General features: G+C 48.9%; 1 protein-coding gene across 2 annotated transcripts in view; it reads right to left on the bottom strand.

The window, feature by feature from the left end:
• Nucleotides 1-21,810, bottom strand: part of ago4 (argonaute RISC component 4) — a 146,956-nt gene that overhangs the window by 92,491 nt on the left and 32,655 nt on the right. For both annotated transcript variants that reach the window (XM_072501152.1, XM_072501153.1), the window contains exons 2-3: nucleotides 7,043-7,214; nucleotides 5,940-6,060 (exon numbers count right to left, since the gene is read on the bottom strand). In XM_072501152.1, coding sequence (XP_072357253.1) covers nucleotides 5,940-6,060; nucleotides 7,043-7,214 — 293 coding nt within the window. The remainder of the gene's footprint in view (nucleotides 1-5,939; nucleotides 6,061-7,042; nucleotides 7,215-21,810) is intronic.

The raw sequence follows: 21,810 nt of genomic DNA, 5'->3' as shown, positions 1-21,810 counted from the left end.
TTCAAGGGGGCGATAGGTTATTAGGGGTAGGTGGGATGCAGATTTGAGATTACGATCAGATCAACCATCTTATTAAATGGCAGAGCAGGCTCGAAGGGCTGAATGGGCTAGTCCTGCTCCTTGTTCGCATGCTCATATTACGGCTAGAATCATATGGTTCGGAGCTCAACTCCCGACTCCTCAAAGCCTGTCCCGCCATCTGCAAGGCACAAGTCAGCAGTGTGATGAAATACCCTTGCCTGGATGAGTGAAGCTCAAATAACACTCAAGAAGCTTGACACCAATCAGGACAAAGCAGCCCACTTGATTGACACTCCACCCACCAACATTCACCCCCTCCACCACCGGCAGATCGTGGTAGTAGTGTGTACCATCTATAAGATGCACGGCAGAAACTCACTATGGTTCCTTAAGCAGCACCTTCCAAACCCATGACTGCTACAATCTAGAAGGACAAGGGCAGCAGACAAAAGGAATGTCACCATTTGGAAGTTCCCCTCTAAGCCACTTACCATCCTAACATGGAAATATATTGTGGTTTCTTCACTGTTGCTATGTCAAAATATAGGGACTCCTCTCTAATAGCACTGTGGATGTACCTACACTACATGGACTGCAGCAGTTCAAGGCGGCAGCTCACCATAACCTTCTCAAAGGCAATTAGGGCTGGGGAACAAATGCTGGCCTAGTCAGCGATGCCCACATCCCATGAATGAATGAAAATAAAACATACTAATCAACTAGGAAAACTATCAAAAGCATAGCAAAAGCTTCCAAAAAACTGATAGCTCGAAAGCCCCCCAAATTAGTAATTTATACAACATTGCTTTTCATGCATTACAAGTACATGAGAGTGAGAGAGAGAAATCCAAATGTCGAACTGGTGCAGTTTGAATTTTACAAACATGAATTAACATTTATACCTCACTTCCAGTAAGGATAGTCACGTGGAATGTGAGAGGGCTAGGAGGTCCGGTGAAGAGGTCAAGGGTGCTTGCGCATCTTAAAAGTTTGAAAGCCGATGTAGCAATGCTGCAGGAGACTCACTTGAGGGTGAAGGACCAGGTTGTTGCATTGGGAGCTCTGGATCCGTGGAACACATACAGGCCACGAACACTTAAAATAGTGCAACACTATTTTATTATATTTTATTAAGTCGGAAACTGTTGAACATACTTTCACTGTGGGTTAACACAATATTAGATTGAACTAAAGACCTATGCCTTGTCCTAACCAGTCTATGCACTCAGCACATGGTGAAGATCTGTGCTGCAGGCTGTGAGCTCTGTCCTACTAGGAAGCTGCAGCACGAATGAGCGGGAACTCTGATGCCCCCCCCCTGTCTTTATAGTGCTTGTGCTCTAACTGGTGATTGGCTGCGGTGTTGTGTGCGTTGATTGGTCCCGCTGTGTGTCCATCAGTGTGTGTGTATCTGCACCATGATATATTTTGTGAGGGCCACAGAATCCAGCACGAGTTTTAAAATAACATTTATTTACAATAACATATATATATATATATATATATATATTATATATATATATATATATATATATATATAACAGCAGCAGCAACTTCCCTTGCTGCACACTCCTTCCAGCTGGATCCTGAACTGGCCAGCTTTATTTATACTAGGAGTTTACTAATGGTTTCTCCGCCCCCCTCATTGGGGAAGCTCATACTCCCACAGGATTGTGGGATTGTCATTAGTCCCCAGCCAATGGTAAGTAGGCAGGTTATAACAATATACTGGTGTATATTATGACACAGGTGAGACTTAAAAAGGGCTGGGTTAGCCAAATGTTTCACTCCGGATTTGATGGAAGGGCTCGAGGGGTAGCGGTGTTGGTCAGCAAAAGCGTACGCTTCCACATGGAGGTGGTGGTGGCAGGTCAGGGGGGTAGATATGTGATTGTGGCAGGGACGCTGGAGGGGAGATTAGTGGCGCTGTTAAGTGTATACGGTCCCAATTGGGACGATGTGGGATTCGCGAGCAAGGTGTTTGGGGCCATTCCCGACTTGGACACACATGAGCTGATTTTGGGGGGGGGGGGGGGGGGGGGGGGGGGGGGGGGGAGGACTGAACTTGGTGCAGGGGCCAAGGTCGGACAGATCACGGCCGCGCTGGCTGGTCCCATCAGGGGGGGGGGGGGCAAAAGCGCTGGCTGGGCTAATGGTGGAAATGGGAGGGGTGGACCCTTGGAGGTTCTTGCATAAAAGGGAATGGGAGTACTCGTTTTTCTCAGCAGTCCATAAGGTATACTTGCGGATTGACTTTTTTGTGGTGGAAAAGGCTTTGCTGGCTGGAGTCAAGGGGTCGGAATACTCTGCAATTGCAGTGTCAGATCACGCTCCACATTGGGTGGATATGGTGCTGTAGAAGGGGGTAGCGCAAAGACCGGGGTGAAAATTGGATGTGGGGCTTTTGGGGAACCAAGTGTTCTGTGAGAAAATTGAAAAGGTAATTAAGGAATATGTAGGTTTCAATTGTACGGGTGAGGTGTCGAAGGCAGTCATCTGGGAGGCTCTAAAGGTGGTGGTGAGGGGTGAGGAAATTTTGTTTAAGGCCAGGGTGGACAAAGAGGAGAGGTTGGAGCGGCAGAGGGTAATAGTAGAGATGTTGGATGTAGACAGGAGGTATGCAGAAGATGGGGACCCAGCGAAGCTGGAAAAGAGGCAGGAACTACAGGCGAGCTTCGATCGACTGTCCACCAGGAAGGCGGTGCGCCAACTGAGACGAGCAAGGGGAGCAGTTTATGAACTTGGAGATAAGGCGGGTCAGCTCAGGAGGGAGGCAGCGGCAAGGGAAATTCTTCAGGTGAGGGATAGGGCAGGGAAGTTGGTCGTGGCTCCTATGCTGATTAACAAGGTTTTTGAGGAGTTTTATGAGGGGTTGTACAAGTCAGAACCACCCGGGGGAGACCATGAGATGCAGGAATTTCTACATGGGTTGCAGTACCCGAGGCTATGGGAGGGGGACAGGGCTACATTAGAAGGAGCAATAGTGGAGCAGGAGATAAAGGATGCAATTGGGAGGATGCAGTCGGGGAAGATGGCAGGGCCGGATGGGTTTCCGGTGGAATATTATAAAAAATTCAAGGATAAGCTGGTATCCCTGATGGTGGGGATGTTTGAAGAGGCGATAGGGAAGGGGTGTTGCCGCAAACCTTGGGGCAGGCATCGATTTCATTGTTGCTAAAAAAATATAAGGATCCGACGGAGTGTGGGTCGTATAGTCCCATATCACTTCTGAATGTGGACGCAAAAGTGTTGGCGAAAGTACTGGCGGGTAGGCTGGAGGAGTGCCTCCCGAAGGTGATGGGGTGGATCAGACGGGATTCGTGAAAGGGAGGCAGCTGTTTTCAAACATTAGGAGGGTTTTGAACGTAGTTATGGCACCTGCAGAAGGGAAGGAAACAGAGGTGGTTGTGGCATTGGATGCCGAGAAGGCGTTTGATCGGGTAGAATGGGGGTACCTGATGGCAGTGCTGGAGCGGTTTGGGATTGGACCAAGATTGGTGAACTGGGTAAAGCTACTATATAAGGAGCCGAAGGCGAGTGTCCACACAAACAATATCAGTTCGAGATACTTTTCTCTCCACCATGGGACGAGACAGGGATGTCCTATGTCCCCCCTGCTGTTTGCACTTGCGACTGCGCCGTTGGCCATCGCATTGAGAAGTTTGGGAGCATGGAAAGGAATAGTGCGGGGGGGGGAAATAGAGCATAGGGTGTCCTTATATGCCGACGACTTGCTGCTGTGTGTGTCGGAACCGAGTGCGTCGATAGGAGGAATATTGGAGCTACTGCGGGTATTTGGGTCTTTCTCGGGGTACAAGCTGAACCTGGACAAGAGTGAGTATTTTGTGGTGTCTTGGCCGGGGGTGGGGTCAGGGGGGCTGCACTTCTGTAGGGCAGAGGCTCACTTTAGGTACCTGGGGATGCAGGTTGCCAGGAGTGGGGGAGGCTTTGCAGGGACAACATCACTAGTTTGGTGGGGTGAGTGAAAGCCGATCTGGCAAGGTGGGATGGTCTTCCTCTGTCACTGGCGGGTCGGGTACAGGTGGTTAAAATGAATGTGTTGCCGCGATTTCTGTTTATTTTTCAATGCCTATCGATTTTCTTGCCAAAGTATTTTTTCAGGGAGATTGAGGGAAGGATTACCTCGTTCATACGAGGAGGGAAGGTGGCCAGAGTGAGAAAGGTGCTGCTACAGAGGGGAAGGCAGGCAGGGGGTTTGGGTCTCCTGAACCTGTTGTACTACTACTGGGCGGCGAGTGTGGAGAAGGTGCGGAGCTGGGTCAGAGGGGTTGATTCCCAGTGGGTCAGAACGGAGGAGAGTTTGTGCAGGGGATCGGGGCTGAAAGCACTTGCAACAGCGCTGCCCCCGATAGCTCCGGGGAAATACTCAAGGAGTCCGGTAATAATAGCTTCATTGAAAATCTGGAGGCAGTTTCGCCAACACTTCGGGTTGGGGGCAGGGTCAAGGGAAATGCCGATTCGGGGGAACCACAGATTTGAGCCAGGGAGGGGGTATGGAAGTTTTCAGAAATGGGAAGAGAGGGGGATTAAGACGCTAAAAGATTTGTTTCTCCGGGGTAGGTTTGCAGGATTGAGGGAGCTGGAAGCGAAGTATGGGCTGGAGCAGGGAGCAGTGTTTAGGTACATGCAGGTTCGGGATTTTGCCAGGAAGGAGATATTGAGTTTCCCAGAGGAACCGGCCTCCACACTGCTGGAGGAGGTGCTGACGACAAGGGGACTGGAGAAGGGGGCAGTGTCAGCGGTGTACGGAGCTATTTTGGAAGAGGATAAGGCACCACTGGAAGAGATCAAAGCAAAGTGGGAGGAAGAGCTGGGAGAGGTTATAGAGGAGGGGGTCTGGTGTGAAGTGCTCCAGAGAGTGAATGCCTCCACCTCATGTGCGAGGTTGGGGCTGATACAGCTGAAGGTGGTATATAGAGTGCACCTCACGAGGGAGAGGATGAGCCGATTTTTTGTAGGAGTAGAGGGTGTGTGTGAGCGTTGCGGGGGGGGGGGGGGCTAGCTAATCACGTTCATATGTTTTGGTCCTGTCCAAAGCTAGGGGAGTACTGGAAGGAGGTGTTTAGGGTAATTTCCAAGGTGGTGCGTGTGAAACTGGACCCGGGTTCCCGGGAGGCCATATTCAGGGTGTCGGACCAGCCAGGGTTGGAAAGAGGTGCGGAGGCAGATATTGCAGCCTTCGTCTCATTGATCGCCCGAAGGCGGATCCTGCTGGGACGGAGAGCAGCCTCTCCACCCTGTACCCTGGCGTGGCGGGGGGACCTGTTGGAATACTTGACCCTTGAGAAGGTTAAGTTCGAACTGAGGGGAAGCTCGGAGGGGTTCTACAAGTCATGGGCATTATTTATTATGCACTTCCAAGAACTGGATAACATCGAACATTAGTTGGGGAGGGGGAATGGGCTGTGTATATTGAGGGTGACTATGGGTAATCCCTGATTCCTTGTCATTTGTTATGTAAACATGCGGGCTGATGTTTGGGGGTTGGTGGGAGGATGGGAGCGTTGTTACTGTTATGGGGATTGACATATCTGTTGATTATTGTTTATTGTTGATGGGTGTAAATGCAGGAGAAAATGTGAAAAAGGAGAATAAAAATATTTAAAAAAAAACATTTATACCTCACTCGGAGATGGCAGATGGGGTGCCAATTATGCAGGCTGTGTCTGAATGGTGTCAATCTTCTCAATCTTTCTTGGAGCTACACTCATCCACGCAGTGGAAGATAGTCTATCACAGTCCTGACTTGAGCCTTGTAGATGGTGGACAGGCTTTGGAGTCAGGTGGGGAGTTACTTGATTAGGAACTTATACATTTAAAAATACCACAAAAACTTGAAGTACATCAAACATGTTCAAAAGCTGCAAGATCAGTTTGAACAGAAATCTCATACTCACCCTCTCCCGCCCAATTGGTAAAGGATTTGCAGTGTACATATTCCTTTTCCCGTCATAACCCGGTTGCCGATCTCCAAAAATTTGCATCTTGAAGTGCCGGACCATGGTGTCAACCACTTCTCTAGAAATAAAGCATTCATTGGAAGGATTTGAAGTTTCAGTGTCTAAATATACAGATTTGGAACTCATTGTTATATGGTAGAGATAGGGCGGCACGGTGGTTAGTATCGTTGCCTCACAGCACCAGGAATCCAGGTTCAATTCCAACCTTGGGTGACTGTTGGTGTGGAGTTTGTATGTTCTCCCCTTGTCTTTGTGGGCTTCCTCTGGGCGCTCCAGTTTGCTCCCACAGTCCAAAGATGGGCATGTTAGGTGGTTTGGCCCGGCTAAAATTGCCCCTTGGTGTCCAAAGATGTGCAGATTAGGTAGGCTCCCAGGATAGAGCGTGGGAATGGGCCTAGGTAGGGGGCTGTTTCAGAGGGTCAGTGTAGACGCAGTAAGCCAAATTGCCTCTTTCTGCATCATAAGGATTCAATATTACTTTTTCAGTTTCCTGATGTAGCACAAAGATAGGATATATGAATTGTGGTTTGAAAAACAAAAATAATGACTTACTTGCAAGTACAAGTTTTCAAGTGAAAACTGAGCTGATAAAAAACTTGCTAACTTACCCACACCACCCCCGAAAAAACCAGCAATGGTCAACTTGCAAAGGCAATTCTTCATGGACTACACTCATTTTGTACAAAAATAATTCCCATCCCTATCTCAAGCAAAAAATGGATATGACGCTTTTTGAACAAACTTGTATTTAAAAAGAAACTGCTGGCAAGTAGCTTAGTGATTGTTTATTGATATGTTGTTCTCGGCATAGAGAAATCCCTGTTAACAAATCAATCGTTCAACGTAAGTTGCATTTATTGTGCTCCCTACAGCCCTGCAATTTATATACAAAAGGATGAACTAACAGCTTTTCTCACCAGGTTCCAAATTACAAAGGCTTTTCAAAATTTCAGTTACTAACCCAGGTTTTTAAAAATCCTCTTTCGTTAAAGAATAGATTCTTGTTATCCCAAGTAACTGGCACCTGAGGCTTCTCTCACCTGTTAACCCTGCGGGGCCGTTTCTCGGGTTTAATGTCCACTTCATAATGGTAAACATCAATTTTAGGGATTTGAACCTGAAAGTGGTTGGCTAGCAGACGAATAGGCTTCCCTACGGTGCCAAGACCTGGCCTGCGAGGCGGCTGAAACAAGTTGGTTGCAGCAGGAGGGCCTGCAAAAAATAAAAATAAAAAAATAATAATTCAAATTGAAACATCTGAAATGTATCAAATTTTGACAGTGTTATTCAAATTTTAATAAAAGCTAGAAACAAAAGTCTCCCTCTTTTTGGAAAGGAAATATTTCTCCCTGCTTCAAATTTTCCAGCATCATGCATTATACTCCAAAGAGTGAGAAACCGCTCTCTTAATCATTTTTTCTGCTATTTAGTATCACTAGAATGGTCTGCAAAATAGATTAAGTAGCGTTAAATAGCAAAAGGAAAACCAAGTTTTAAATAGTCATGGCAGGCATCAGAAGTCATGATGGTTGATTTGGTGAAATTAATTCCTACTGTAGTACAGTTCATTTAACAGTAGACCAGTAAACCAGAGTTTCTTGTATATAAAGCAGTAGTATATCATAATCAAGGTTCAGTAATTGATAGTCGGAGCGGTCTGTTCCTTGTGCGCAGTTGGGCTTCGCTCATCAACATCCTAAACTAAAAGCCGAGGGAGAATAGATTTATTTTTCACTTTCATTTTCCCTCCATCCTTCTGCCAATGGCTGGTTCTAAAATTGCCAAACATTCAACAGCTCATCCAGGTTATTCCTTGTACAAGCCAAGAGGGAAAGTTAGCAGGATTTCAGATGACTGGACAGCAGAGTATTTAAAAAAATATTTTTATTCAACTATTTTAATTTTATACATAATAAAGACAAAACAACACAACCAAAAATCAAAACAACAGTCCTCTTACCAACCACCCCCAGACCCTAGCTCCAACCCTCCAAGAACGCCTTACCCCTCCCCCTTTCAACTAACGGTGGCAAGCTGTTTGAAATACAAAATGAACAGCTGCCATCTTCGTTAACACCCCTCAATCGCTCTTGTATTTAACTTTCTCTAGGTCTAGGAACTCCATCAGATCTCCCAGCAACAGAGGCACTGGGTGGAGAAGCTGACCTCCACCCCATCAACACCCACCTCTAGGCAATCAGCGAAGGCCCCCGTGCCCGTCCGTAGCTCTGGCGACCTGCTTCCAGGCAATCAGCGAAGGCCAGGTCATCGGTCCCCATACCCACCTGCAGCTCCGGCGAGTCCGACACACCAAAATTGCCCACCAAGAGACAGGGCTCCAGAATCGCTGACATGCTGCTAAGAAGGAGACCAAGAAATCCACAAGCTTGGGACACGAACGGATTGGCCGAGCCCTTACACGCGCTCACACTTGTTCCCGCCCTTGCAAAAAACCGACTCATCTTGTGCATAGTCAGGTGAGCCCTATACACCACTTCCAAGTTGTATTAAGCCAAACCTCACACACAATGACATGGGGTTTACCCTCCTCAGGGCCTCACTCCACACCTAATCATCCAACACCAGCGAAACTCCTCCTCCCACTTGGCCTTAACCCCCTCCACCGATACAAAGTCCTCCAACATAATCGATCCATCGGTCCCAGAAGTGCTCCTTTCCTCCAACCTTGCAAACGAAAGGACCCTTTCGATTAACGAGGCTGGCGGCACCACGGGAAATGTCTGGAGATCGGTTTTTCAAAATTGCAAACTTAAATTTCTGAATGAGTCAGACCGCAAGAGCCCAAGCATCTCAGTCAGTTCCTGTAAACTGGCAAACCACCCCTCCAGGAACAGATCCCACATTCTTTCAACCCTTTCCCCTCCCACCACTTGAACATGGCATCCAACCTTGCAGGCTTAAACATATGATGCGTACAAGTTGGAGCCAACTTGGATATCGGCCAATTTAAAATGCTGCCGAAATAGTCTCCACATCTTCAAGGTGGAGACAACCAGCAGAGTGGCCAAATATTTCACCGGTGAGAGAGGCCATCGCTAATGCGCTCAGCCCAGACCCTCCAGATGACCCCTTGGCTCCTGGATCAATACACCAATCCAATACCTTCTCCGCATTCACTGGCCAATAATAGTACATCAGTGCCAAGCCCCGACCTTCTGTCCCTCTAAAGGATTGTCCTTCGAATCCTCATAGACTGCCCGCCCATATAAAGGACGTGATCAATTTTTAAACAACCCCCCCCCCCCCCCCAAAAAGGATTTAGGAAGAAAAAAAAACAGTAAACACTGGAACAAGAACAAAGATCTCAGCAAAATGTTCATTTGGATTGACTGAACTCTGTCCGCCAAGGACAAAAAAAGATTGCCCCACCTCTGAAAATTAGTCCTGACCCTACCCACCAAGCTCTGAAAAATAGTCCTGACCCTACCCACCAAGCTCATAGTCATTTTACGGAACTGGACCCAATGCCAGGCCACCTGAACCCCCAGATACCTAAAGTTGGTACCAGCCAACCAGAATGGCAGCGGCCCCAGATTGACTACCCTTCCCAGAGGATTAACTGGGAAGCACTCACTTTTTTCCAGGTTTAACTTATACTCTGAAAAAGAGCCAAAGCGCCTAAGCAGCCCCATTCTTTGTCCATGTAGGAATCTGGTCCATTACAGACAGAAAGAGATCATCGGCATGCAGGGACACCCTATGCTCAACCCCTACCCTCATTATCGCCTTCCACCTCCCTGACACCCTCAAGGCAATGGCCAACGGCTCTATCGCCAAATCAAACATGAGGGGACACATGGTGCACCTGTTGTCTCATTCCCGTTTAACTGAAAATACCCCAAGCTCATGTAATTTGTGTGGACACTGGCTTTCGGGGCATTGTACAACAATCACACCCAAGACACAAAGGTGGGCCTTAACCCAAATTTTTCCAATACCGCAAACAAATACCCTCATTCTACCCTGTGGAATGCCTTCTCAGCATCCAATGCAACAAGTATCTCCAGTTCTGGCCTCAAGATGGGGACAGCACAACATTTAACAGCCGCTGCACATTCGATGATAATTGCCGGCCTTTAACAGAATCTATCTGCTCCTCCCCTTAAACTTGAGGGAGACACTGCTCCAGCCTCAGTGATAACAACTTGGCCAATATCTTATCATCTACATTCAATAAAGAAGTAGGGCAATATGATGCGCATTCCACCAGGTCCTTATCCTTCTTTAACAGAAGTGAAACAGCGTCTCGGGTAGGGAACCCCATGTTACCAAATCCTCAAACATTTCCAACTGTCCTGCAAATCTCTTCTAAAATTTCATCAGGAATCCACCCGGCCCTGGGCCTTATCCGTCTGCATTCTCCCTACAGTCGTCAAGACCTCCTTTGCCCCCAACGGCTCTTCCAACCCTTCCTCTTCCACCTTGGGACACCTAAGCCCTCCAGGAACTCCATAATACCCAACCCCTCCCCAGGCGGCTCCAACCTATAAAAGGTTCTTGTAGAACGCTTCAAACGCCTCGTTGGCTTTGTCTGTCACGGACACCAGCCCTCCACCTGAGTTTCAAACCTGAATAATCTCTTGGGAGGCTATTTATTTAACATCTCAACTGACAAGCCAAGAGCGACTAGTCTTCTCCCATACTCATCCATACCACACCCCCCCCCCCCCCCCCCCCGGGCACCGCAACTGGCGCACTACCTGATCTATGGATACTAGGACAAACTGCATCTGCAGCTTCTTCCAGCTAGCTAGGAGCTCTAGGGTTGGGTCACTTGAGTATCTACCATCTATCTCCAGGATTTAATCTACCAACCTTTGTGTTCCTCCCTTGCCTCCCCATCTGTACGTGCTCATCCAGCCTCCACATCGGATGCTGAACCAGAACCACCTCTATGCCAAATCTGCCAGATATGGAGCAGGGTCAGAGATAACTATCGTGGAGTATTCCGCTTTCCTCACCCCCGGCAAAAGAGACTTCCAATCACGAAAAGGTTAATCCACGAATATACCTTATGTACTGGGCGGAAAAAAAAGAGTTCCCTAGTTCCAAGATGCACAAACTGCCACGGATTCACCCCCCCCCCCATCTCTTTCATAAATGCCATCAGTACCTTTGCTAACCCCAAAGGGGCCAACGACTTTGGCTTAGGCTACACCTGGAACACCTGGCTCACCATGTCCTTCCGAAGCCTAGTCTAATTCCTCACCCACAGGCTGATTGCCTGCAAAAGCACCACATCGGCCCCTAAATTCTTTAAATGAGAGAAAACTCTTACTCGTTTCACTGGGCCCTCCCAACCCCCTTACGTTCCACATGATTAGTCTGATTGGAGGTGTCTCAATCCCTCCCCTCTTCCTCAGATTAGCCATTTCCATTGCAAAGGATTAACCCATCATTTAAAAAAAAATTTAGAGTACCCAATTCATTTTTTCCAATTAAAGGGGCAATTTAGTATGGCCAATCCACCTAACCTGCATCTCTTTGGGCTGTGGGGGCGAAACCCACGCAAACACAGGGAGAATGTGCAAACTCCACACGAACAGTGACCCAGAGCCGGGATCGAACCTGGTACCTCGGCGCCGTGAGGCAACAGGGCTAACCCACTGCGCCACCATGCTGCCAGATTAACCCATCATCTTCCAAATCCCTAATACCAGGGTCCAAGATGGCCACAAGCACCATCCTTAAGATGAGACAAAGCAAAACCCTTGGTCATAGTCAGCAATCTACTCTCTACCCTTATCCCAGAGGGTCCCCAGCTACTTCGCTGAACCCATAATCTCTGCTCATCGAAACCTATCTGACAGGTCTCACAAGCCACAGCCCCTCACCACCCCACCTCATTCCCATTCACTTGCTGAACTCTGCCTGCTAGTGAAGTAGCCCCCGTCAGGGCCCACACCAAATGAACAAAGAACCCAAAATCAAAGCCGTAACTTCTCAACTCTCCATTTTGGGTCATATATTATTTGCATTACTTATCCTTATCCCCAACTTCTTGCCCCCCCCCATAAAAAACATATACCCACCAATACAGAATCCCCAAATCTCAGTTGACCAAACATATATACAAAAACTTTACAATGTCTGCAAACAATCCCGTCCCATCCCCATCCAAAAGTGTCCCCATTCCAACCTACTCCGTTCAGTCCAAGTCCCTATGCTTTAACGAAAGCCTCTGCCATCTCAAAATAAATGACCTTCAGAGTTGTGCTTTACCCTCAGCTTCACCCTGTACACCACACCAGAAATGCATACTGCTCTTGTACAGCACCAACTTCACCTTGTTAAAGGCCACAGGCCTCTTTCCAGCTCTGCCACGACATCCTGGTGGATCCAAATGCTGTTGCCTTCCCACTGCAACCCGATTTTCTTCAGCCCATTTCAGGACCCTCTCCTTAATCCGGTAACTGTGAAGGCACACCGTCACCGGCCTTGGTGGCTCATTTGCCCATGGCTTCGCCCAGAAGGTTCGGTGGGCCCTGTCCAGCTCAAGGTGGGGTGGGAGACATTTGTTTCTCCTCTTCCAGCCTACGCCCCCAAAATAAACTTTGCAACCATCACGGCAAAGTACTCAGTCAGCCTCGGGCCCTCGATCCCTCCAGCAACTGCATGATCTTGAGGTTCTGTCTCCTTGACCTGTCCTCCAAATCCACGGCCTTAGCCCTCAGGCCCTCATTCCTCCTCCACCACCGGTAGCTCAGCTTCTGGTGAGGCAATCTGTTCATGTGTTGCGACAAAGCCTCTCCAATGTCTTTCCCAATGCCTCCCTTATTGGCATGTCTTCCACCGACTTTTGAGGGCCTCCATCGTCTCTCTCCTTAGTGTCTCAAAATGCTTGCCGAATATTCTTTCAAACCTGACTGCCATTACCTTCATCACCTTATCCACTGTAATAGGTGGGGCCCATCCAATAAGCTTGCCTCTACCATCTTTGCTCCCAACGGGCTTTGCACCTCCCCAGTCTCCTCTGAAGAGCTACCATCATACCCTTCTTTCCAGCATTTTTTTTGGTGGTCTTTGACATCCGTTCATAAAGAACTATTAGATGGGCCAGGTCTGACCACATATTTCCCCCGAGAACCGGGCTAAAAGAACCAAAAAACAAGGACTCTGGCAGGAGCTATCTTGTGTGCGATTTCCCTCTACATCACCACCACAAAACATTTCACCTGGCATGAACACCTTTAAGCACGGTCAATGAGCTGCGATTATGACTTGTGACCTTTGCAAAGTTTTGCCTCCTAGCTTCAGAACATGATAGGCAACCATAGTATCCACTGGGACAAACCAAGCCAGTACTTTGGTAATCTGTGATCCAGTATAAGACCATAAGACATAGGAGCAGAATTAGGCCACTCGGCCCATCGAGTCTGCTCTGCCATTCAATCATGGCTGATATTTTCTCATCTACATTCTCCTGCTTTCTCCCATAACCCCTGGTCCCCTTATTAATCAAGAACCTATCTAACTCGGTCTTAAAGACACTCAGTGATTTGGCCTCCACAGCCTTCTGCGGCATGGAGTTCTACAGATTCACCACCCTCTGGCTGAAGAAATTCCTCTTCATATCTGTTTTAAAGGATCGTCCCTTTCGTCTAAGGTTGTCTCCACTGCTTCTAGTTTTTCCCCATGAATGGAATTCTCCACGTCCACTCTATCCAGGCCTCACGGTATCCTGTAAGTTCCAATAAGATCCCCCCTCATCCTTCTAAACTCCAACAAGTACAGACACAGAGTCCTCAACCGTTCCTCAAACGACAAGCTCTTCATTCCAGGGATCATTCTTGAGAACCTCCTCTGGACTCTTTCCAAGGCCAGCACATCCTTCCTTAGATACGAGGCCCAAACTGCTCACAATACTCCAAATGGGGTCTGACCAGAGCCTTATATAGCTTCAGAAGTACATCCCTGATCTTGTATTCTAGTCCTCTCGACATGAATGCTAACATTATATTAGCCTTCCTAACTGCTGACTGAACCTGCACGTTAACCTTAAGAGAATCGTGAACAAGGACTCCCAAGTCGCTTTGTGCTTCTGATTTCCTCAGCATTTCCCCATTTAGAAAATAGTCTATGTCTTCATTCCTCCTTCCAAAGTACATAACATCACACTTTTCTACATTGTATTCCATCTGCCACTTCTTTGCCCTCTCCTAGACTGTCAAAGTCCTTTTGCAGCTCGCCTGTTTCCTCAATACTACCTGGCCCTCTACAGAACTTTGTATCTTCTGAAAAGTTAGCAACAGTGCCTTCAGTTCCTTCTTCCAGATCATTAATGTATAGTGTGAAAAGTTGTGGTCCCAGCACAGACCCCTGAGGCACACCACTAGTCACCGGCTGCCATCCTGAAAAAGACCCCTTTATCTCCACTCTCTGCTTTTTGGCCAATCAGCCGATCCTCTATCCATGCCAGAACTTTACCCTTAATACCATGGGCTTTTAACTTATTTAACAGTCTCGTATGCGGCACCTTGTCAAAGGCCTTCTGGAAATCTAAACAAATCACATCCACTGGTTCTCCTTTGTCTAACTTCCTTGTTATTTCCTCAAAGAACTCTAACAGATTTGTCAGACATGATCTCCCCTTGACAAAGCCGTGCTGACTCAGTCCTATTTTACCATGCACTTCCAAGTACTCCGCAATTTCATCTTTAATAATGGACTCTAAAATCTTACCAATGACTGAAGTCAGGCTAACTGGCCTATAATTCCCTGTCTTCTGCCTCCCTCCCTTCTTAAACAGCGGTGTTACATTAGCCACTTTCCAGTCCTGTGGGAGCTTTCCTGCCTCCAGTGATTCATGAAAAATCACCACCAATGCCTCCACAATCCCCTCAGCTATCTCTTTTAGAACCCTGGGGTGTAGTCCAACTGGTCTCCAACTGGTCCAGGTGATTTATCCACCTACAGACCTTTCAGTTTGCCCAGAACCTTCTACTTAGTGATTACTACCGTCAGCCCTACCACAGCTGATGATTCCTGTTGCTGTAAAAAGACAGAAGCACCACCAAGGATAGCAAGGGCACAGAACAGAATCTGGGTGGGGAATTTCAATGTCCAACACAAAGAGTGGTTTGGTAGCACCACTGACCGAGCCTTGAATGACATATCTGCCAGACTAAGCCTATGGCAATTGGTGAGAGAACAGAGAGAAAAAGCTACTTTACCTAATCCTCACCAGCCTATTTGTTGCAGATGTGTATTTCTATGACATTATTTGTGGGGGTGACAAAGGCACCCTGTCCTTGTGGAGACCAATTCCCATCTTTACATTGAGGACACCTCCATGATATTATGTGACATGACCATAGTGCTAAATGGGATGGATTCAGAACAAAGCTGGCAGCGCAAAACCGAGCATCCATGAAACAAACAATCAATGGGTCATCATAAGCAGCAGAATTATATTCAATCCCATGGCCTGCCATCAGGGCCAGGTAGAGAGATCATGGGCTCTGGTGCTTCTCCCATTTCTGGGTCTATGCCTTCTTTCCACCCTTATGCCTTCCTTCCCACACCCACCATCTTCCCCACAATCACACGTGATTTTTTTTCTGCTTTCAAAATTCACGAATCACAGAAAGGTCTGAATAAAATGAGAACACCCATTGTTAGCATGTGATTACAAATATTTTCCTATATATATGCAGCATGTTTCATTAATATTCAGAACAGCAACTGCATAATGCTGTTAGTTTCTGCGCTCCCGGTTGCTCCACGTCGGCAACCTCCCTCTCCTCCAGGCCACCGACCACGTCAAGTGCCCTCCACTCTGGCACGGTGGGGGGGACACACCGGTCTGGTGGTCCCCCTCCGGTCTTCTCCCACTCTCGGCGGTCGTGCATGGCCTTTAACGACACTGTTAGACAGTCCGGTGCATGCAGCCCAGGGTTTGGGTAGATGATGGCATCAGTAGCCAGAGCATATATCCCGATATGATTCCACCATGATTGGAGTTCAAATTTTACTTTAACAGCATCATGAAATATTGTTAATTTGACAGGAAATTATTAGCTCTTTCGAACACTGTGCAGACAACAACTAAGTTTGATGACTGTCTCAGTCCTCACTAGCATGTTCTGCATGTTGCACCACATAGGAACAGTAAACTCACATTTGGGGAAAGACTTAGGGCTGGATTCTCCGTTACCCGACATCAAAATCGGGAAACGCGATCAACTGGAGAATAAAATCAGGTGGAAATCGGGATTCTCCGGCCGCCCCAAAAATGACGTAAACACGCCGCTCACCACGTGGCCTGAAAGTACAGTAGGCATATCATTAGTGGGCCTGACGCCAGATTCTCCGGGCCTCCGCGATTCACCGCCTCGGATAGGCCAATTTCCCGACGGCGTGTTTCTATTGTGGTTTTAAAATCGTGAAACTGGCATCCTGGCTGCTAAGCGAGAGCGAGGAGGCAGGGAGTGGCGTGGGGTGACTGCGGGCTGCTGGCTTGGACATCGGCCGGTCGCGGTGGGCAGAGTTCTGGCTGCGGCGGTCGCGATGGGCAGAGTTCTGGTCTTGGCAAGGATCTGCATGTTCGTGGCCATAGAGCACAGGGAGTGGCCCATCTCCATCTGGGACTGCACCACATCATGCTGCGACTGTGCCACCACACTGAGGGTCTGCGCCACATCAGCCAGTGACTGGGCCGCATCCCTCGGGAGTGGGCCACGTCCTTCTGGGCGTGGGCCACATCCTTCGGAGTCTGTGCCACGCCGGCCAGCCGCTGGGCAATGCCGCCGATGCTCTCAGCAATGGCCTGCTATGACTGGGCCATGCTGAGGAGTACCGCTGCGATGTCCAGGTGGCCCTGGCACATGGCTGCCTGCGAGAGGGCAGCCCTGCCCTGGGCCTCAGCCTGCATGCGGATGGACTCCTCCACCTGCGCCCACAGGTGCTGGATTCTGGCCGTCATCCACTCCCGTAGTCTCTGGGTCTCTGCCTGCATCTCCACTGTGGGTGGCTCTGGATATTCCAGGATCCCGGGACCCGTCTGTGCCACAGCTGGGCTGCCCTCCGACCGTCCAGCCCTAGGCTACTCCTACCTCCACCTGCTATACCGGATGCGATGTGTGGTGCGCACCAGAATGCGTTCCAGGAGCAGCCTCACTAATGCGACCAACCAAGGTGATGTTCTCTGAGATGGCGGAGGGTGTTGGAGACAGCTGAGACAGAAAGTCTGTGTCCTCCTCTGACCCGAACTCCATGGTCTCCAAGGTCTCGGGCAGAGGGTTGGTTTTCTGGCTGCTCTGTCAGTGCTCTGCAATCTGGGGGGCACCGGCTCTGGCACTGGCTGGGGGGCCCCCAGATGGACTGGGTCCCTCTCCGGCAGGTCCTGTAAGACACAAGACGGCATGTATGTTTAGAGAGCCGGATGGGGGTGGGAGGGGGGGGGCACACGTGTCATGAGTATCCACTACTAGGCAGGGGGTCTCACTCCTCGCCTGCCACCGGCCTCCACGTCGGCAACCTCCCTCTCCTCCAGGCCACCGACCACGTCAAGTGCCCTCCACTCTGGCACGGTGGGGACACACACCGGTCTGGTGGTCCCCCGCCGGTCTTCTCCCACTCTCGGCGGTCGTGCACGGCCTTTAACGACACTGTTAGACAGTCCGGTGCATGCAGCCCAGGGTTTGGGTAGATGATGGCATCAGTAGCCAGAGCACCCAGCCATAGTGACTGGCATGAGTTCAGGCATGTGGGGCAGATTGGTGCTCCGGTTACATGTGTGTGGGAGGGTTTGTGCCGTGGGCACAGCGCTGCCTACTCACCCTGGCTGCCCTGAGGTTGTGCAGTTTCTTCCTGCACTGGATGCCAGTACGGACAACTTCGTCAACAGCGCTGACCGTGTCTACCACCTGCGCCCAGGGCGGTGCTTGACAACTTTCTTCCCGGGCCGGGGTACAGGATCATCTGCCTCTCCTCCATTGTGTCCAGGAGGGACTCCAGCTCAGCGTCACGGAACCACAGCACTGCTCTCCTTGCAGCCTCTTGCTGGCTAGGACTGTCTGTGTGCGGGTGGGGGAATCGCTTAAGTGCGGCTGCAGCGCATGAGCCTAATGTGCGGCAATCACGGACCTTGCGAATCCTGCGCCGTTTTGCTTCAAGCCAGTTGCGTTTCACGTGACGACGGTGCTAGCCTCTTTAGAGTTGCTGAATCGTTGCACCTTTTGCCGTCGTAAAAGTCCACAGTTTTCACAATGGCGTCAGCACTTAAGTCTCAGAAACCGAGAATCTAGCCCTTAATACTTGTAATCCAGATGAAATAGAAGACAATATTCTTCTGCCTCGGTGAATGATATTATTCAACATAATTATTTCATACAAGTGGTGTAATTAGATTCTATTTTATTAGTAATCTTACAAGGTCGAAAGATCAAATGACTCCTTAGCAACAAAGTGGAGATGGTCGAACAGCATAGGTCTTCACCGTCAGTGAAATGAAAAACGAAAATGGCTTATTGTCACAAGTAGGCTTCAAATGAAGTTACTGTGAAAAGCCCCTAGTCGCCACATTCCGGCACCTGTTCTGGGAGGCTGGTACGGGAAGCATTGGGGCCCTCAGGGACGGATGGTTGCATGTGTGGGGAACGCACACATAGTCATAGCGTATAGACCAGCAGTTGAATACAACGGAGTGGCTTGCCAGGCCGCTTCAGAGTTAACCACAATGTTGTGGGTCTGGAGTCACATGTAGGCCAGACCAGGTAAGAATGGCAGGTTTCTTTCCCTAAAAGACATTAGTGAACCATATGGGTTTTTGCAAAAATCGGTAATGGTTTCATGGTCATTAGACTTTTCATTCCAGGTATTTTTTATTTTTAAAATTTTTTAAAATTGAGTTTTAAATTCCATCACCTATCATGGTGGGATTCGAACCCAGGTCCCCCAGATCATTATCCGGAGTCTCTGGATTACTAGTTCAGCGAAAATACCATTATGCCACCGCCTCCCTGTTGGGAGGCAGTGGCATAGTGGTATTGCCTCATGGCTTCAGGTTAAACATGGGCAAGGAAACCTCCTGCTGATTACCACATACCGGCCACCATCAGCTAATGAATCAGTACTCCTACAAGTTGAACACCACTTGGAGGAAGCACCAAGGGTGGCAAGGATATACTCTGGGTGGGGGACTTCAATGTCCCTCGCCAAGTCTCACCACAGACCGAGCTGGCCAGGTCCTAAAGGACATAGCTGCTCGGCTGGACTGCAGCAGGTGGTGAGGGAATCAACAAGAGGGAAAAACACACTGAATAATAATCTTTAATATTGTCACAAGTAGGCTCACATTAACACTGCAATGAGGTTACTGTGAAAATATCCTAGTCGCCACATTGTGGCACCTGTTTGGATACACAGAGGGAGAATTCAGAATGTCCAATTCACCTAACTAGCACTCTTTCGGGACTTGTGGGAGGAAACCGGAGCATCTGGAGAAACCCACTCAGACACGGGGAGAACGTGCAGACTCCGCACAGTGACCCAAGCGGGAATCGAACTGGACCTCATCCATCTGCCTGCTGCAGATGCATCTGACCATGACAGTATCGGTAGAAGTGACCACCGTACAGTCCTTGTGGACACAAAGTCCCGCCTTCACATTGAGGATACCCTTCATCTTGTGTGGCACTCCCACCGTGCTGAATGAGATCGACTTCGAGCAGATCTAGCAACAAGACTGGGCATCCAGGAGGCGCTGTGGGCCATCAGCAGCAGCAGAATTGTATTCAATCACAATCTGCAACATCATGGCCTGGCATATCCCCCACTCTACCATAACCACCAAGCCAGAGGATCAACCATGGTTCAATGAAGAGTTCAGGAGAGCATGCCAGGAGCAACATCAGGCATATCGAAAAATGAGGTGTCAACCTGGTGAAGCTACAACACAGGATTTGCACAAGCAGCAAGTAATAGACAGAGCTAACCGATTCCACAACAAGCGCATCAGATCGAAGCTCTGTAGTCCTGCCACATCCAGCCGTGAATGGTGGTGGGTAAGTAAACAACTCACTGGAGGAGGAGGCTGCACAAATATCCCCACCCTCAATGATGGAGGAGCCCAGCACATATGTGCAAAAAACAAGGCCGAGGCATTCGCAACAAGCTTTAGCCAGAAATGCCAAGTAGATGATCCATCTCGGTGTCCTCCAGAAGTCCCCAGCATCACAGAGGTCAGTCTTCAGCCAATACGATTCACTCCACGTGATATCAAGAAATGGCTGAAGGCACTGGATAATGCAACTGCTATGGCCCTGACAATATCCCAGCAATAGTACTGAAGGCTACATGTTTTGGGGTTGCGGAAAATTGGGAAGATTCTGGGCAGGAATGTTCGCGGTCTTAGCCAGGATAGTGGAGGAGGTGGAGGTGGACCCGGACCGTTTGGTAGCGATATTTGGGGTTTCAGAGAAACCGGAGCTCATGGAGAGGAGGAAGGCCGATGTGGTGGGCTTCGCTTCTCTGATTGCACGGCGGTGAATTTTGGAGTGACAGTCGGCATCGCCACCGGGGGTAGCGGCTTGGTTGGGTGACCTGTACGACTTCCTGTGGTTAGAGAAGATAAAGTACGAGTTAAGGGGCTCAGCAGGGAGGGGGGTTTGAGAAAAGGTGGGGAATGTTGGTGACCGTGCTTGAGGGAGCTGTTCGTCACAGGGGGTTGGAGAGAAGAGAAGGGTGAAAAAGGGGGAAAATTTGTACAGACTGTATCGTTGATTGTTGGGAAGTATGTTTCCTGGGGCGTTTATTTGCTGTAACCTGTTTTGATGCATATTTGTAATAAAATATATTTTAACAATTTGTGCTCCAGACGTGTTGCACCCCTAGTCAAGCTGTTCCTGTATAGCTACAACACTGGCATCGACCCGGCAATGTGGAAAGTTGCCCAGGTATGTCCTATACGCATAAAACAGGACAAATCCAACCCGGCCAATTCCCGCCCTATCAGTCTACTCGCCATCATCAGCAAAGTGATGGCAAGAGTCATCAACAGTGCTATCAAGCGACACTTACTCAGCAATAACGTGCTCACGGACGCTCAGTTTGGATGTTGCCAGGGTCACTCAGCTCCTGACCTCATTACAGTCTTGGTTCAAACATGGACAAAACAGCTGAATGCCAGAGGTGAGGTGAGAGTAACTGCCCTTGACATCAATTTAGCATTTGACCGAATATGGCATCAAGGAGCCCTAGCTAAACTGGAGTCAATGGGAATCAGGGTAAAAACTCCGCTGGTTGGAGCCATACCTTGCCCAAAGGAAGATGGTTGTGGTGGTTGGAGGTCAGTCATCAACTCCAGGACATCACTATGCAGGAGTTCCTCATGGTAGTGTCCTAGACTCAACCACCTTCAGCTGTTTCATCAATGACTTCCCTTCCATGATAAGGTCAGAAGTGGGGAGGTTTGCAAATGATTGCACAATATTCAGCACCATTTGCAACTCTTTAGATAATTAAGCAGCCCATGTCCACATGCAGCAAGACCTGGCCAATCCAGGCTTGGGCTGACAAGTGGCAAGTTACATTCGCGCCGCACAAGTACCAGGCCATCTCCTAAAAGAGATGATCTAACCATCGCCCATTCACATTCAATGGTATTACCATTGCTGAATCCCCCACAATCAACATCCTGAGGGTTACCATTTACCAGAAACTGAACTGGACTAGCCATTTTAATGCTGTGGCTACCAGGGCAGGTCAAAGACGAGGAATCCTACGGCAAGTAACTCACCTCCAGACCTCCCAAAGCATGTCCGCCATCTACAAGTCAGGAGTGTAA

This window comes from Scyliorhinus torazame, chromosome 1, assembly GCF_047496885.1.
Source record: "Scyliorhinus torazame isolate Kashiwa2021f chromosome 1, sScyTor2.1, whole genome shotgun sequence".
In the NCBI taxonomy this organism is placed as follows: Eukaryota; Metazoa; Chordata; class Chondrichthyes; order Carcharhiniformes; family Scyliorhinidae; genus Scyliorhinus; species Scyliorhinus torazame.
The sequence above is the reverse complement of the archived record's forward strand: the minus strand, read 5'-3'. Positions and strand labels throughout refer to the sequence as shown.